We start from the raw sequence: 16447 nt of genomic DNA, 5'->3' as shown, positions 1-16447 counted from the left end.
TAAAATGGTACTCTAAAAATAAAAAAAACCTGGATGTGTGATTTATGTTGAAACAACATGCCTCAAAAAATTAATTCATTTATGTTACCACTGGATGTTCAAGGATCTAGATTGTGCTGAAATCAATTTTTGATTTTAATTTTGATGCAAATGACCTTCAAAATAATGTAATAAAAAAATGGGTTAATTTTCTATTATTTGCTCAATTCATTGCTTATACATTCCAATTTCATGCAAGTTTTTTCAAGGCTTTAAAACATTATTTATGAACCTTCTTTATAAAATATAAACAGCACTGTTATATTCTTTGTTTCAGATAATCTGTGCAGACATGTTTCTCCTTATGCAAAAGGTTCTTATTTTAGTGTTCTTCTGTTGCTTCAGAGAAGTTTCTACAGGGACATCCACTATTTAACAGGAGGGTTGCAGTGAATGATGCATATTACTAATTATAAACAGTGACTCACTCACTCTATTAGCAATGCATAAAAATAATCTAGCAAGAACAGGTTAATTTTATGACCTGATCCAATGACTTAAAATGGTTTTCAGTAACAAAGTGCCTTTAAATTATGTCAGCAAATCAATAAAAACAAGTTTGGTTTTAGATGATTTTGGCTGGTTTTAGCAGAATTCAAAAGCAAATAAATTCAAAGCAAATAACCACAATCCATCCTCACACTTGCTTTTTAAGATCCCACAAAAAGAAAACACTCACTTGTAAAGTGCTGATCTGTTATGGATTGGGATCATCTGGTCAATGAAGTATCCAGGATAAAGCACCGAAATTCCAATCAACTTCTGGACAATGAGCTGTGGTTGGAACAAATACTGGCATTCCTCAGACAAACCCTGAAACAACATCACAGCAGCAGTTTCAGTCTGTATTTCATCGGTTTTCTCATTAATATTCCTCTAAACCTGGTAAAGAGAAGATTAGGTATCATTCAGAGGCCAAAAATTCTCTAATGGACTGTGTGCATTAAGCTTGTCAGCCTCCTGGATTAATATGACTCTGTCCTCCTCCTCTCCGCTACACAGCGTAGCATGCACACCCACCATTTCATTTGTGTTGCTCTGAACCATTAATGGTTCAGAGATGAGGCAAGCACCGAGAATGACTTAAAAGCCAGGAGCCCATGTGTTGCTTCCACACAAGATCGGCTTGAAAATGTGTTTGGAAAAGAATAGAACCTGAATTTGAAAGTACAGGTGTGAATGCAAAATGAGGTCTTACATCCCTATCATCTGATCACTAACCCCCTTGTGCATAAGCAACAATTACTGTGGCGTGTCATTACTCTAGGAGCTGCAAAGGTGACCTCTTGATTTATTACAGCCTGTCCTCCCGACCAGCAGCAAACGTCTTCTAGAGCAAGCTGGGTTTTAATTAAGACTCTTTCAAAATGGATTTTTCAAATCTGGTTGCTTTACTTTGTATTGGGTAGCAATAGTCTTAAATTTGACCATCTCGAACATAGAAAGTGAGTAGCTTACTTTTGGCAAGATTTCTGGGGTTTTCTTTTGTTCTTTCAAACTCCATTAGAGCCATGAAGCACCAAGATTCCCTAAAGAAATCCTGCCTAACTGCATTATTTGAATGCCTTTAATCAGACATGCCCACAGAGGCTGTGCGTTTTTCAGGGTCAACTCTGGGGTATACAGTTGGTTTAAATTCAGCGTTACCTGAGCAATCTCATGTAACAGTGCTGCAATGAATGCAACCTTAAAAGATTTATGTTAAACTCAGGGCTCATTTCTGAATCTTTTATTTGTAATGTACTTTTGTTGCTTACCTGACAGCACTGACTTCAGTGCAGGATGACTTAAATACCATTCCTATCTGTCAGCAGCTCTTTAGAGAAGATTCTTCCAATTGCTGGTGTGAACAGATTTTGCACATTATTCCACCAATTAAATTTTTATAACAGGATCTTCCTGTGCACAATTTATTAATGGGCCATTAATGTTTTAGGTTTTCACAGACTTGTTCATCTACTGGAACATGGGCAGCACATGTTTGATTCCAGTTGGAGGATTTATGATCAAGCCTGAGGCAATGCTACTCGTTTTCCTCCATTTGTGAAAGTCTACAAAGAGGCTTCAATCTTAAAGAAACATAAACATACCAACAGGTGGCGATAAAGTAGATATAACTGGCATCAAGATTCAGAAGAAGAGTATTGGCTAGTGAAAGGAGGTCCAGCTCTCTTGGAAGTGTCGATTGTTGTAGCTCTTCACATTTCGGGGACCTCTGTTTTGTTTTATCTATTATGAGTGATTGATTTTATTAATCCTCTTCGTAAGGCAACTTTCAATTATAAACAATTTTACTTTAAAAATACAAGATCTAATGTTGAATTCTGACTTTCTGCCATTCTATATGATTTACATCATTGCACTTACTGCCATTGGAGTGTAAGATCTTGTTCTGTCATTATAGATCACTCGGTGTGCCCTTCGAATTAAATTTTGCCCTTTTAACCGCTCCTATTTTTTTGTTTTACATCTTGCAGCATTCAGCTAAGACTGACTTACACAATCATACATAGTCTCTTGAGTCTTTGATTTACATGTGAAGGTAGTTATTAATGATGTTTTAAACCACAACTTTCCTAATTTAGTCAACCCAACACACTGGGCTGAAATGGGAATAAATCCATGAAGATAAACAGGAACAAGTACCAATAGTTTCATGAAAATATTTATAGATTCTTCTAACAGTTGTGAGGAGGAAGTTATTAGTAGAAGGCGATTTCTAACATATGAAGATCGACACATATCATTCTTACATCAACAGCATTTTCTACTGACTTTTCCAACACACATATTTGATCTTTAAAATATTTGGACAAATAAGTTGCTTTATTTAAAATAAAGCAACTTTATTTGTGAGGTCAGTACAAGCAAATCAAATAATTCACAGAAGCAGTCATCTGAACTCTAATTACCTACTGCAAGTAGAAAAAAATTTTGTAAGTCAAAGAACCAACAGCTAAAAGCTGCTTATTTGTTCCCTAAAATGCAGGCTGGATCCTGTTCTTTCTTTTCATCCTTTTCAAGTTGAAATCAACCCTTTTTCCTTTAAAATTGCTTCATAAAGCAGAATATTTGTATTTCTGTGTATACGCTGTAAAAGTAGAAGCTTTTCCCATTTTAAGCCACGGTGGCTTGCATCCCAAATGCCCCAAAAAGAAAACCAATTCCTTTGTGCATTTGATGTGATGGAAACTTCTGATGATATTTTTGATTGTTGTGTACTAGGTGCACTTTTGCCAGCCAGTGAAAACCACAGAGCAAGCACAACAGAGAACTGTGCTGGTCACAAATAAATCACCCAAAATGGAAATCAGCAGGCGTTTATGCAGCCAAATAGGAGAACAGGATGAGATAAAGTAAAACTCTCTGATACTGTTCTGCTTCTTTTGACTCTGCACCACGAGCTGGAAAACGAATCCTGGCACCTACTGACATTTTTCGTTTTTCATCCATAAAAGGGAGTTAAGCATGCATGAAAAAAATAGTAGTTGATCTCATTAAAATTATGTTACCAGTCACCACTGACAAGTAATGAGCAACATAAGAGTGACTCAAGCATCTAATTTGCTGCCTTAAAAAGCAAACGCTTGATGGGAGATTTCCACAATTCCGCCATGTTAACTGCAAGGCTGCAGCGATTGCAATATTGGCCTGCCAGGTCAATATCAAGGCAGATTTATTCACAGCATGTGTTTGTCAGTGGAGCTCTGGGAAGTCAGTTAGCTCTGATAAATGCCCGGGCTCACCTTGACTGAGATCTTGCCTTCATCCTTGGGTAAATGTGCGGCTAAGAACCAGTCTCCTGGGAGAGGGCTAGTCACATTGAACGCTCCGGTTGTTCGGTTTGGAAGAGTCCAGGTCAGGGTCACGGCGAAGGACCCCGGGACAACCGTATCCCGAGGGAAGCGGGTGTAAAGGGGGTTGATCACCGGAGGAGCTCCTGACCTGAAATACCTATTAATAGCAAAGCCACAATTCAAACTAAGGAACACTTTCATGAACAAAAAAGGGAGAAATTGATATGCAGTGTGGTGAAAAGTATTTGTCCCCTTTCAAGTTTGTTCTCACACAAAACAGTTTTATATCAGACAGAGATAACCTGAGGAATTACAAAATACAGTTTTCAAATAATTTCATTCTTTAAGGTGGGGAAAAAAATATCCAAAGTACTATGGCTGTATGTGAAAAAGTAATCAATCAGGCTTTGGGTAATCTTAACTAAACTGAAACAGCAGGGTTAAATCAGGCATTTAATGAATTAACAAAGGGGGCAATTATATTTTCATGTATGCATGTATGAATAGCTTTTGACCAATAAAATTTGTCTCATCTGTAGGGGCAAATACTTTCTAACATCTCTGGAGGCACTTCAGCTGTGTGAGCACAGATGGATGGCCTCTATAAATATGTATAATTAAAATTGAGCATCATTGTCTATCATTTTTATTAAAAGATCACTAGGACACATGAGAAATTTTGCAGCACTCACCATAAACTATGATAGAAATAGATATGCAATATTAAAAGCTAATGCTAATGCTTTTACAGCAGCTCCTTTATGATTCTGAGCTGCTGGTAACAGTTGACCTTGCTCAGATAACCAGCCCCCTCTCCAGAGGTAAAAGGTTTATGATTGTCCACTTATTCCCTTCAAAAGGAGACAACTCTGAAATCATTGTCTTACACTGTCACATTGCGGTTTGGGCAGCTGTCTCCAAACGTGCCCCCTTGCTCCTTGAAGGTGATGAGGTTCCAAACGGCCATCATTGTGTCTTCAGGCACATTGAAGTGGAACAGCTCCACACTGGCGAAGGAGTTGAAAGCATTTAGCTTACGAGGCGTACGGGTGAAGTAATCGGTCACAAAAAGGCAATCTAGGGAGAACAAAAACAAAAACATGAGTACTACATTGTTTCTGCTTGTTGTTCTAATGATTTTTTTTACCATTAATTTCTCAATATCAAAAATTCTGACTAACAGCACAATGCAACACCAGAAAAAAACACCTTATGTTGCATTTGTAGACTTTTCTTTTTCAGAACGACTATTGTTAGCATAATTTTCTCCACATGCTGTAAGAGTAATGGTGTATGCATTTCTTGTTCATATAACAAAGATGGAAGAACCTTATTCTAGCATTTTATCTAACAATAAACCATGAGTGGTTTAACGTTAGATACTGAGCAGAAGGACTTTCCTGATTTATAAACCAGAGATTGGAGGTTTGAACTTAGGATCTGGGCACCACATAAAGATTTAATAAAAAGAAAGAAACTCTGAAAAATTGTGAAAAATCTAACCATAACAACCGAGTAGAGAAAAGACAACCCAAGATGACAATAACTATTTCCAAAACCATTGCTGGTGTGATCATTACCACAACTAGAAATTCCTCTAAGATAAACATTTTTATTTTTAAAATTTCAAATACTAATCAATCACTTTATTTTATCTCCAGACTGGTAAAAGGCAAAACAGACATGCTGTTTAAGAAAGGCAGATACTCATAAGTCCTAGAATAAAACCGAAAAGGTTCAACAATTCAAACTGAGACAAGGAAGACTGAACAAGGTCACAAGTCCATCAAGTCACCACAAACAGTAAGGAGGATAGCAAAGGAGCCAAATGTATTCTTATATTGATCGCTTCACTCCCTGATTTTATTTATTTTATTATATTTATTTTTGTGGCACCCCTGACAGTTTCCAGTTAAAGAATGAAAAATATGTGAAATATTAATGAGTTAAAAGAAGCAATCAAAAAGTTTCAAAATTCCTAAATGTATTGTCATCTTATTCCTAAAGTTGAGCGTCTTTTTAATGAGATACCAGAGAAAGTGTTAAAGTGGCTGGATTTTTCTCTGCCAACCTAAAGCTCAATACGCAGTCATTGCCACAACTTATACTCCATATTGATTGTCAGCTGGCTGAAAGAAGGCAACTAGACTTTACCCTCACTTAATAAAAACACAAATTTAGTCCTTAGACATTTGTACAGTGAGAACTAAAAAAGTGCCATACACCCTGTTAGTCAAGACCAAAGCAAAACCACCATTTTTAAAATCATTGCTTTAATGGTAATACCATAATTATTGCTGCAAATATTTAAAGACAATCTGCCTGTAGCTTCTAATTAGCAAACTAATCTAATAATAGCACTCCAGACTAACTGATTGTACTTGTGAGCCTAAGTTTTCACTACAAACCCAGTCTTGTGTGCATGCAAGACCTTCAACTGCATGGCCCTTCTCCAGTAAATCTGACAATGTGATTCCAAGTTAAACAGACAAACCACACAACTATGGAAACTGCAGAGATCCATCTAAATGTTAACTGATATCAAGTTTGCAGGCAGGGTGAACGAAAGAGACAGATGGAGGCAAAGGACAAAACTCTGCGTTTTTTTTCCTCTACCCATTGTACAGACGGAAAAACATTCATATATTTGCACAGGAAAATGTTTCTTGTTTCCTGATGCCTCTCATTTTCTCATCTTTGGCACATTTAAACACAGGTGGCATTGTTGAAGCTTTCTAGAGTAAAAAACCTTTTGGGTTGAATCTAAATGTAGCCAGGAATTTTACAGTATGTTCTCTCAAGTAGGAGAGCACAATAATGAGGATGCAGTGTTTCAAAACTACAGCTGGAAAGCAACAAGAGCTAAGTAGCTGACTGCAGGCTCCACCTGTGCAGATAACCTGACTAATTAACCACCTGATATCAGCTTGTTATACTCCCACTGTGCTACTCTATAAAGTGCTGAAAGACAAAAAGTGCTAATATTTTACATGTTATGTCATATTGTGCAAAAGATATATTTATGGAGAGTTAATATTTATTTTTTGTTGTTTGTTTAGTTTTCTCATTTCCAACAAGAAAATTCCTTTTCATTTAAATGTATTTCTTCATAAAAAAAAAAAGACATAGCTTGAACATTCATATTGTGATCTGGTGCCTCCCTCTCTGCTGTGATTCAGCTCTGCCTCCAACACCCCTCCACACAGGAGAGGCTGTCAGGAATGTAGAGGAAGCTGTAGTAGATGAAGAGAATGACCCAATTAGGAAACTTCTCCTTTCTCTTTTATTTTCACTCTTTTAAGTTAAATTCTTGGAAACCTTGGTAGCTATAATTCCAGGAGCCATTGGAAACTAGTTTTAACATTATTATTATTATAAAACCATAATGACAATATAAACATTTTTTTTTGTTAGCATGCCTATGATCTCAGTTGACTTCAGTAAATGTAATTATAATGTAAGCCAAAAATGATTATTAGTGAGATTTCTTGAATCTTTCAGGGTTTTTTTTTTATTTTATTTTCTGCTTGTACGCAAGGTTGTAATCTAAAGATTTTGCTTTCGTTTGAAAAAGACTTAACTGATCTTGTGGCCTTTGTAGTAAAGTAAGTTGACCTGATTTACAGGCGACAGCAGATATTTAAAGGAAATTTATTGACAACTTATTCCGTCTTTTCCTCGAGGCTTAACCTTAATTTAAATGCACTTTTGTTGATATTCTATGTTCTACCACACAAGTCCACAACAGAAAGCTCCTCACTGAACCTAAAAATGCGCTTCAAAAGCTTAAATCAGCCAAATTTGTGATCATAGGCGTTGAACGGCCCTTAAAGCTGCAGATGAATATGCTTAATTAGCATCCTTCACAAGGGAAAATCCAGGATTACATCCACAGAAGTTTCTGCACATAAAAAGAACAACATCTGGCAGGTGTAATCTGCCACATTATTGACATGAGCTGGGCTGACACCAAGCACACCCTGCAGGTGGGCAAAAACTGCAGGTAACTACATGCGAGTCAGCTAATTGCCACACCAGTACATAAAGCATAGGTGTTATCATAAACATAAACAGCTGCACAGGTTGCAGATTTCCATGGGAACGACAAGGAGGCATCTTGATTTTTCATCTGCGGTGAATGTTTTCCATTTATAACACCTTTTCTCTTTGTGTTTGCGCATGACTCTCCTTACATCCTGTCCTTGCTGTAGCTGTGGTGACATCGCTCCACTTTTGAGAATTGCAAATTGCTTGCAAACCATAGAAAAATGAGATTTGACACAAATCTTTTGAGGAAGGAATAAAAAAGAAAACCCAATTTGTTTAACAGGCAAGACAATACACTAAGCTCATTGTACTAATGTGTCCATTTGTGGCTGCATATTTTTACAAGTGTTCATTTGTCCCCCTTTATTATTAGAAATTACAAAGAAAAGTGACTCTGTATGCTGAGCAGGAGCTGATGTGTTTATGCATAAAGTAAAAGGTTCCCCTGAATGTGTTGTGTTGTCTAATGTTTGTATATTTAAAAAAGGATAAAAATGGCCTCTGTCTGCTCTTCCCACCCCCTCGCTCTACAACCAATTCTCAATGTGTTCACTGATTCTCACCTACAATAACTGAAGGCAAACTTGAATACAAAAAAATACAGAAAAAAGAAGTGGAAACTGAGAGTGGTAGAGCAGACTTGGTTTCAAAGCTAAAGCCTAATCCCATACAAAGCTCCAAAATGTCTACTTTTCTCTTGTGTGAGCCTTTTCTGGACTTTCTGCATTATGTTTCAGCTTCTTCGCAGTGAAATTCCTTTTTGCTTTTTGATTTCACAGAAAAAATGCCTGAGGTCAAAGACAAAAGTGCAAAAGGATGAGTTTGAAATGAACACTTTTGGATTTTCAGCATATTTTCTGTATTTTCTTCCCATCCTATAAAAAAATACAGAAAACATCCAAAATTACACAAGATTCTATGAATGAGTGTTCATTAATTTGATAGAAATATGTTTTAGAGGAAAAAGTCACCAATCTTCATAAATGTTGAGCAAGCCTTCCAATTGATGGTGATTACACAACTAAAAAAAATCTTTAAATTACAACAATAAAAGCAAAGCAAGTCTCCCATCTATTACAAACTGTAAATTCACTGTAGTTTATTGTGAAAAGTGTAACAGGACTGTCCATGTAAATGGTTAGACTGGAAAAAGAACAGATTAACCAGGAAAGCAGCTAAAAGCCTGATGGTAATTCTGGAGGAGCTGGACATCTTCATAGTTCAGGAGGGAAATATGTCATTTTGTTAATCTGGCTTTAAAAAGTGGTACAAAAAGTCAAAGAAAACCACAATAAGTTCCATTTGCATTTTATCGCAAGCCATGAAGGAGATATGGCAAATGCAGAAAAAACTACTGCACTTCACCCTAAACACATATTCCTCTCATTGAGACATGGTGGTGGCAGTATCATGTGAAGGGGAAAGTTTTGTTTCAGCAAGGAAGGGAGAGCTGGTCAGAGACGATGAAAAGATTTCCGTCCAGAGTGAAGAATATGTGGCAAGACCTCAAAATTTATGTTCACTGACAAAGTGCATTCAATCTGACTGAGCTGGAGGCATTCTGCAATAACACAAGTAAAAAAGTATTTACAAAGCTCAGACATAATCCAAAACACTTCCAGCTGTAATAACACTGAAAGGTGATTCTACAAACAATCGATTAAGGGGAGCTGAACACAAATGCATGCCACACTTTTCAGATTTTATTTCTAATAAAGTTTGGAGAACCACGCACAATCTTTTTTTACTGTACAGTTATGGACCACTTTGAATTGATCGCATAAAAATCCCAATATATTGCATGAAAATTTATGGTTGTAATGTGATAAAAATGTACAAGACAGAAACAACATTTTTCAAGGCCCTCTACATTACTGCTTGTAGTAACTAAAATCCAACTTACAATCATACATTTTGCTTACTTTCCAGACTGCTACCTTTCCCTGTTTAATTGATGGTTTTGGGTAGCATGCAAAATTAATTGCAAAATTTCATCTCTTTGTGTGAAGACGTTTATTTTGGATGCCACAGTCAAATTAATTTCTGCAGTTTGGATGAGTGCCTATATGTCTAATTGCCAGCATTTTTGCAGTCTGTTTATAAGAAGTTATCACAAGGGAATTATACTCTGTAAATATTCAGAAATATGAGACGTTGCATTTGCAGGAAGCTGCAACCTTATGTTTACCCATAGCTATCAAAACATGGCAAAGTGAAAACACATCCACATTAAAATCCATTTTACAATAGCAAGCTGATATATTTTCTTGTATTTTGAATGCATTTCATTTAACAAAGATTTGAAATTTTACATCCAAGCAAACAGTGGAAGCCTCAGTGACACCGAGGATCCATTTAACGCTGAGCTGCAAATATGCCAAACACATCTCCATATGCTTGTTTTGTTTGTCAGCTTAATGAAGACATCTCATCAGAAGATAAAAGCATCCGAGCGCTTACAGGCTTTCTTGCAGCATGCTTCTGAATTTTGGTAATCTCTTCAAGGAGCACCTCCCTACCACAGATTTTTACTCTGGAAGAGAGGCTTAATACAGACATAATCCCGCTTTTTGTCATCTCAACGTGAGATTTATGCATAAACACCTCACACGGCTGTCTGGAAACTTTAATTTTTAACAGCAGGATTTAAGAAAGAGTATGCTTTTATAGATTTTCATGTCTGTGTGAGCGGGTTTGTGGGGGATAAGATGCTGGAGATGAGTGCCCACAACAACAATGAGGACTTCACCCTACTGCTCACACTCACCAAGTGCAATCTGCTTGAAGATAACTCAGTCGGAATCATTCCTAGACCTTCTGCTCTGACTGACATTCACACAGATCCACTGCAAATACAATGATTCTCCCTTATTTATTTCCAGGTTTATTACTTATAAACCTGGGAAAATAGGAATAAAAAGGCTGATTTCAGCTTTTTGTCTCCAGCAAAGTTACAATAAACATATGGAGCAAAACAGCAACAAGTCTGCAACATTCAGACAGATGTGCAGAAAAGTACAGTTTGTCCTGCATTTTGTTGTTGTCCCAGAATCCAGAACAGAAATTTTAATATGTTTAGCTATGACATGTTGGTGGCTGACATTCCAAAGCCCACTAAAGCATTTATACTTAGAAAAATAACTAGAAGTCATTATAGTATTGCAGTTTTTTTGCTTACATTAAGAGAAAAAGAGAAATACTAACATGAAAACTCTCAGATGGTTAAATTATATTTTTAAGTTTGAAGTCTGTGGGTAATTATGAAATTAGAAACAAAAAGTAACTACAGTTATGGTCATATTTACGTACATTGCACTTTATAATAAACAAATTAAACACACAACGAAAGTTAACAACATAAGCGTCCAGTCTGATGTGTTTTCCTCCCTGTCAGTTTCATAACCGATACATTCTTCAGTAGCGTTTATCTCAGTGAACCATAATTGGCAGCTATCTTTTCCTCATTCTTGTCATTTAAAATTATTATTATTATTTTTATTTTAATACGCTGGCAGCAGTGAAGGCAGCAGCGAAGGGTGGATGCTCAGGCGACTAAACCAGAACCGGGATGCGGTGCTCTCACCGCCGCTTGTCCTGCTGCTCCAGCTCGGAGGATTTCAGCACCACCAACAAAAGGAACAGCTCCGCGAATCAAAGCGGCGGCAGCAGCACACTCAAACACACGCCTCCACTCACCTCCAACAGCGCAGAAAAAGGTGTAAACAAGCAAGAGGAGCCTCGGAGGGCTACATCCCGAGCCCCGACGCTCCAGCTGCAACATCGTTAAAAGCCGTACGCGTTGTGAGGAGGGCTCCAGCCCGGCTGCAGGTCTCAGGCGCTCTGCTGGTCTACATTTTTTCTGATTATCTGCCAGCGACCAGCTGTTTGTGCATGACGTCATTCCGACGAAAACGTCGCCGGCGCCTCCTCTTTGGCTTTGATTTGGCAACCTCAATATGTCGAGCGATTTGATTGGACCAGCGGCCCTGTCTGTCCGCCGCACGCTGCGGACGTGGACTGCAGCACAGGGCCTCGTCACCGCCGGAGCCGGAGCGTCCGCCGGGCCACCGCACACAGGAGACTGGAGAGGACTACAGAGGCTGCAGCTGCCCCCCGAACCAGCGACGCAGCCTCCTCCTCAGGGAGCCGACACTGAAAGTTAGTAAAGACTTAGTGCTGCAAAGCCCCCTAAAATGTGTACACATTTCTGTATCAGTGATTGCGACTCAACTTTACTGTCTTTATTTTATTTTCTATCTTTATGGAAAGTTTATCTAAAGTCCTTGTTTCAGAGTGGATCTGTTTAAATGCAATGCTGTAAAATCTAACTTGGACTAAAGAAACTTGTTGATTTTTGGGAGAACTAAAAGAAAAAAACCAAAAAAGTTTAAGAACTAAAATTTGCTGATGCAAGTTTAATTTTTCTTGCAAGCAAGATCAAGAATCAAGAATATTTATTTGCAGTCTAAAAATGTGGTTAGTCATTTCCATTCACGTGTAGTAATACAAATACAATGATAATAATTACCCTAATTTTACAACATTTACACAGTATTAAACTTCAACTTCGTTAGCATCGAGAGCTGTTGCAGTGTTAGCGCTTAATTTTGCACAAACAGCACTTAGTGGAGATTCAATTTTAGCGGTGCTACAGTAGTTTTATTTTCATTTTTCTTTTTAATGTCACAGTTGACATTTTTTTCTCACCTCAGCTAATAGGATGCTATTTTATACTGATTGCTTCAAGTCTGTTGGATTAAGCTACATCCTTTAGCCACCACAGGGGAGACAGGGTTTGCTGCAGCCATGGCTACATCTTTCAGTAATGATCCAGATAAAAGCAAAAGTGATTATAGGGATCCATATTAAACTGACAGGAACTGATAAGAACCGTAAGTAAACTACACGAAGTGTTTAGTGTTTTTGAACCTACAGCTTCAGAAAGTTAAAGTAACTCTAGATTTTATCCATCCATATCGGGTTTCATCAGGTGATTTAAATTATTGTAGCAGATAATAGCCAATCTCTCTCTCCTGGAGCTGAACAGCGGAAATTACTCATATTCTGGCCTGAGGGTCGTCTCGCCATGAGTCATAGCAATCCAAGCAGATTTGTTGAAGAGAGAATGAGCTCCTGAATGAGGTCTGCCTGAAAGGCTTATTGAACAAATTATTGCAGCTGGACAAAAGAAAACATGATTTGTAGTTCATTTAGAGGATAAATGTGAGTTTGTGACACATAAAAGAAACAACAATGGAAAATTCAACCAAAGGACTTGAATATATTTGCCATTTTCTTAAAATATATTCACCAACAGACATAACATGTTGACCACCTGAGAAATAGTGCATCAGACTCTTGTAGATTTACTATCTAGTACTAAGATGGTAGCAGTATAACATTTAATCTGTAAGTTGTCAGATGGGGCTTACATGTATTGGACTTGTTTGGTCAGCAGGTCCAATATTTGCTTCATTAGATTGAGATATGGAGAATTTGGAGGCAAGATCGACACCTCAAACTAGTTCCTGCACTCTAATCTTTTGTTATCTCCTTTTGATTTATGTCAGGGTACATGATCCTGTTGAAACCACAAAGTGCAATGATACATTTCAAAGTAATACCCACATGCGTGGCAGGATTCAGAGTAAAGCATCACACACAGGTTACAACTAAAGCAAAAACTGCCACTGTGGGGGAGTTCTGACACCGTCATGCCAATTGTTGGTGCTTTTGGTGGTAGTATGGGGTCAGCATGAACTCCATGACTAGTTTGAAGCTTTTTATCCCACTACACAAAAGACTGCGAAACCTTTCTATTTGAAACAATATCCATGCCCTCAGCAATCAGAGGACTTGGACCCAGTCATCTACCTCAATCTTGCTTCATTCTTGCTTCACCTCAACTTTGAGTACAAGACCTTCACCTTCCTGTGCCATGTTGACGAAATAATGTTTTTTTTATTCTTATTAAAAACTAATATGGATATAACTAGAGAAAGTTATATCCTAGTCCTGTCAATACACTAACAACCACAATACAAACGCAAAAACCTCTACGTTTGAAAGTTTTTGAAGATAAATAAGTCATAGCTTGGTCTCCCCCACAGATGAATCAGAAGGTGGAATATGTTACACAATAAAGAGGCTGGAAAATACCTAAAACCTAATAATTAAAGACTGTGTTGTTTTCCTTCTCACTTTTTGTTTTGCAATTGGTAGAGAGGAGGACTGGTGTAGTATTGATTCCTGTAAAACAAGATGAGCAACACTTTGACTGTGGCTGCTTTTAAAACATAAAAAGATGTTAGATGTTTTGTATAGCTCTTCTGTGTATTGCTTTTTTGTTGCTAATTTATAAACTAGGCTTCAAGCTAACATTTTTAAAGTTCTTAAAATATGAACAGACCTTCTGAATGGCTGAAGCAAATGTTATTTAGAGAATAGGTTTCCTGATGGTAGTTTTGGTTCATTTTATGGACATAAAAGCTCCAACTTGAGAAAAAAATGAACATATTGATCAAATCCTTTCACCTAAACCAAGAGCAATCTTTTAAGTTTACATACTCAATGGATCTTTCCAGAATTTGTTCAGAACAACAGCATAGTTTGATTGTAGAAAACATATAAAGAAGTGCAGAATATGATAGATTGGCCAGTTAAACATTCTCTAATAATTCAAAGTGGAAATCAAAAGAAATACTATGAATAAATGATCATTCAAATCAATCAAAAACTACCCATGGTGGCAAAGCCAATGAATGATTACATTGTGTTCAAAACCTAATTGCACTTTGAGCATTATAACAACTTAATGATGCCTCTGTGAAGGCAAGCTAATGGCTAAGTCTCACAACAGTCCAAATGATGAAAAATGTCAAGCTAAATAGTTTTACATTTCGGCAAGCAGCAAATTGAGCTGCCTCTTCTAAGTAAGGAGTTGTCTATGGTGGCTGCCGCATAAAACTATCACATACAAAGACACATGGTCATGCTGCTTTATGCTGATGAAGAAATGTCCTTTAAATGACTGTTTTTAACTAAATCGAATAGAAAGGTTGTGGGGTGACATCATATGTGATGTCACCCCACAACCTTTTGCCTTGTTTTTGAGGCAAAATAAAGCAATGCAGAGGAAATGTGAAATGTGTGAAATCAGTATTTGTCAGGGGGCTGGAATATTTCTTCACAGGTGCCAGAAGTCTGTTGACTCCCTGCAACATAGATGTGAAGCTGTTCTCAGAAATAGTGGGCTTCACAAATAAAAAAATAGCTGAGGGATTTACAACCCTAAATCTTCAAGTATTATTTTTTATTTAAACAGAAAATATGTGTTTGCAAAAAAAAAATGTAGTCCACCTATTATTCCCATTCCTTTACTTTCTGTAGATTGATAAGAAATAAGAAACACATTCCTTCTGACACAATTCAAATCATTATGTGTCCTTGAAAATAATAAAACTTTGAACTTTAAAAATACATGCCTGGCATTTTGAACTCAGCTATGCATAGCAACGTGCAGGTTCACTCACTGTTTACACAATATTCAGCTCAGCTAGAAAACCCTTATCTGCATCTAGCTGAAACAAAATGTCAAATCCCACTTCAGCTGGAGGCTCAAAATACTTTGTTTTCAATCAGGCCTTTCAGATAAAATTGCTTCAGCTCTAGAAGGTGATCTATGTGAATCAAAATATGACAGAAAAGCTTATGCATTTCAGTTTAAAAAGCAAACCTTGCATGGAGTCTCAGTAATAAAAACAGTGATTCCTTTTTAGTATATGGCTGATTGCTTTATTAATGGCATTAGCCAAGTCCTAATGGAAAATTTAAATCCACATCTCCAAAAGGTTTGTCTGCTGCACTAATGAAACATAATGGACCAGCACTGGCAGATGACACTATAGAAGCTTCACTCTTCAATAACATGGATTCTGTGTCTCTCTACTCTTCCTCCAGATAAGATCTTGACTTACTTTAATCTGAATTGAAGATTTTCTACCACTGAGCAATTATTTTTCTTCTTAGCTCAGATAGGACAGCTGTGATGAAGTTTCTGGTTAAGGAGTGGTTTCACACATGGTACATGACAGCTGTAGCTCATTACCTGGGAACATGTGGTTCTTAAAGTACAGACTCCAGTTGCAGAACAAGACTTCATTTCCTTCAGACTCCAGTTGCAGAACAAGACTTCATTTCCTTCAGTCGTAGAGGTGGAGGAAGGTGCACAATAACACGGATAATCGAGCATTGAGAATTGTAAGGCAAAGCCCAATTTTTCCTCCTCAACTTTCTGTTCAAATGTTTGCACACAGAACTCTGTAAAACCTAATGTTCTTTTACAATGGCTTTTTGTTCTCTGTGGAGTGTCAATGTCTGTAGGACAACTATTAAGCAAGTAGTGTTATCCATGATTGAGTGGGTTATAGAATAAAATGTGATCTTATGTAATACTCTAATTTTAAGAGAAACAGACTTAGCCATCATCATCGAGACGATCAAATAGGTTATATCACCCCAGGAATAATGAATAGTTTTCCTTTTTGATTTGACATAGTGATATA

General features: G+C 37.2%; 1 protein-coding gene across 2 annotated transcripts in view; it reads right to left on the bottom strand.

Moving 5' to 3' along the window:
- tmem8b (transmembrane protein 8B) overlaps window positions 1–12035 on the bottom strand; it is a 62338-nt gene extending 50303 nt beyond the window's left edge. Inside the window, exons 1-4 of one of the 2 annotated variants that reach the window (XM_032578357.1) lie at window positions 11580–12035; window positions 4724–4913; window positions 3786–3993; window positions 719–852 (exon numbers count right to left, since the gene is read on the bottom strand). In XM_032578357.1, the coding sequence (XP_032434248.1) occupies window positions 719–852; window positions 3786–3993; window positions 4724–4913; window positions 11580–11784 (737 nt within the window). In that variant the 5' untranslated portion in view covers window positions 11785–12035. The remainder of the gene's footprint in view (window positions 1–718; window positions 853–3785; window positions 3994–4723; window positions 4914–11579) is intronic. The other variant, XM_032578358.1, reaches the window with a different exon arrangement.
- Window positions 12036–16447: the final 4412 nt, after the last annotated feature.

This window comes from Xiphophorus hellerii, chromosome 12 (genome assembly GCF_003331165.1).
Source record: "Xiphophorus hellerii strain 12219 chromosome 12, Xiphophorus_hellerii-4.1, whole genome shotgun sequence".
NCBI lineage: Eukaryota > Metazoa > Chordata > Actinopteri > Cyprinodontiformes > Poeciliidae > Xiphophorus > Xiphophorus hellerii.
This window is presented reverse-complemented; position numbering and strand designations above follow the sequence as displayed.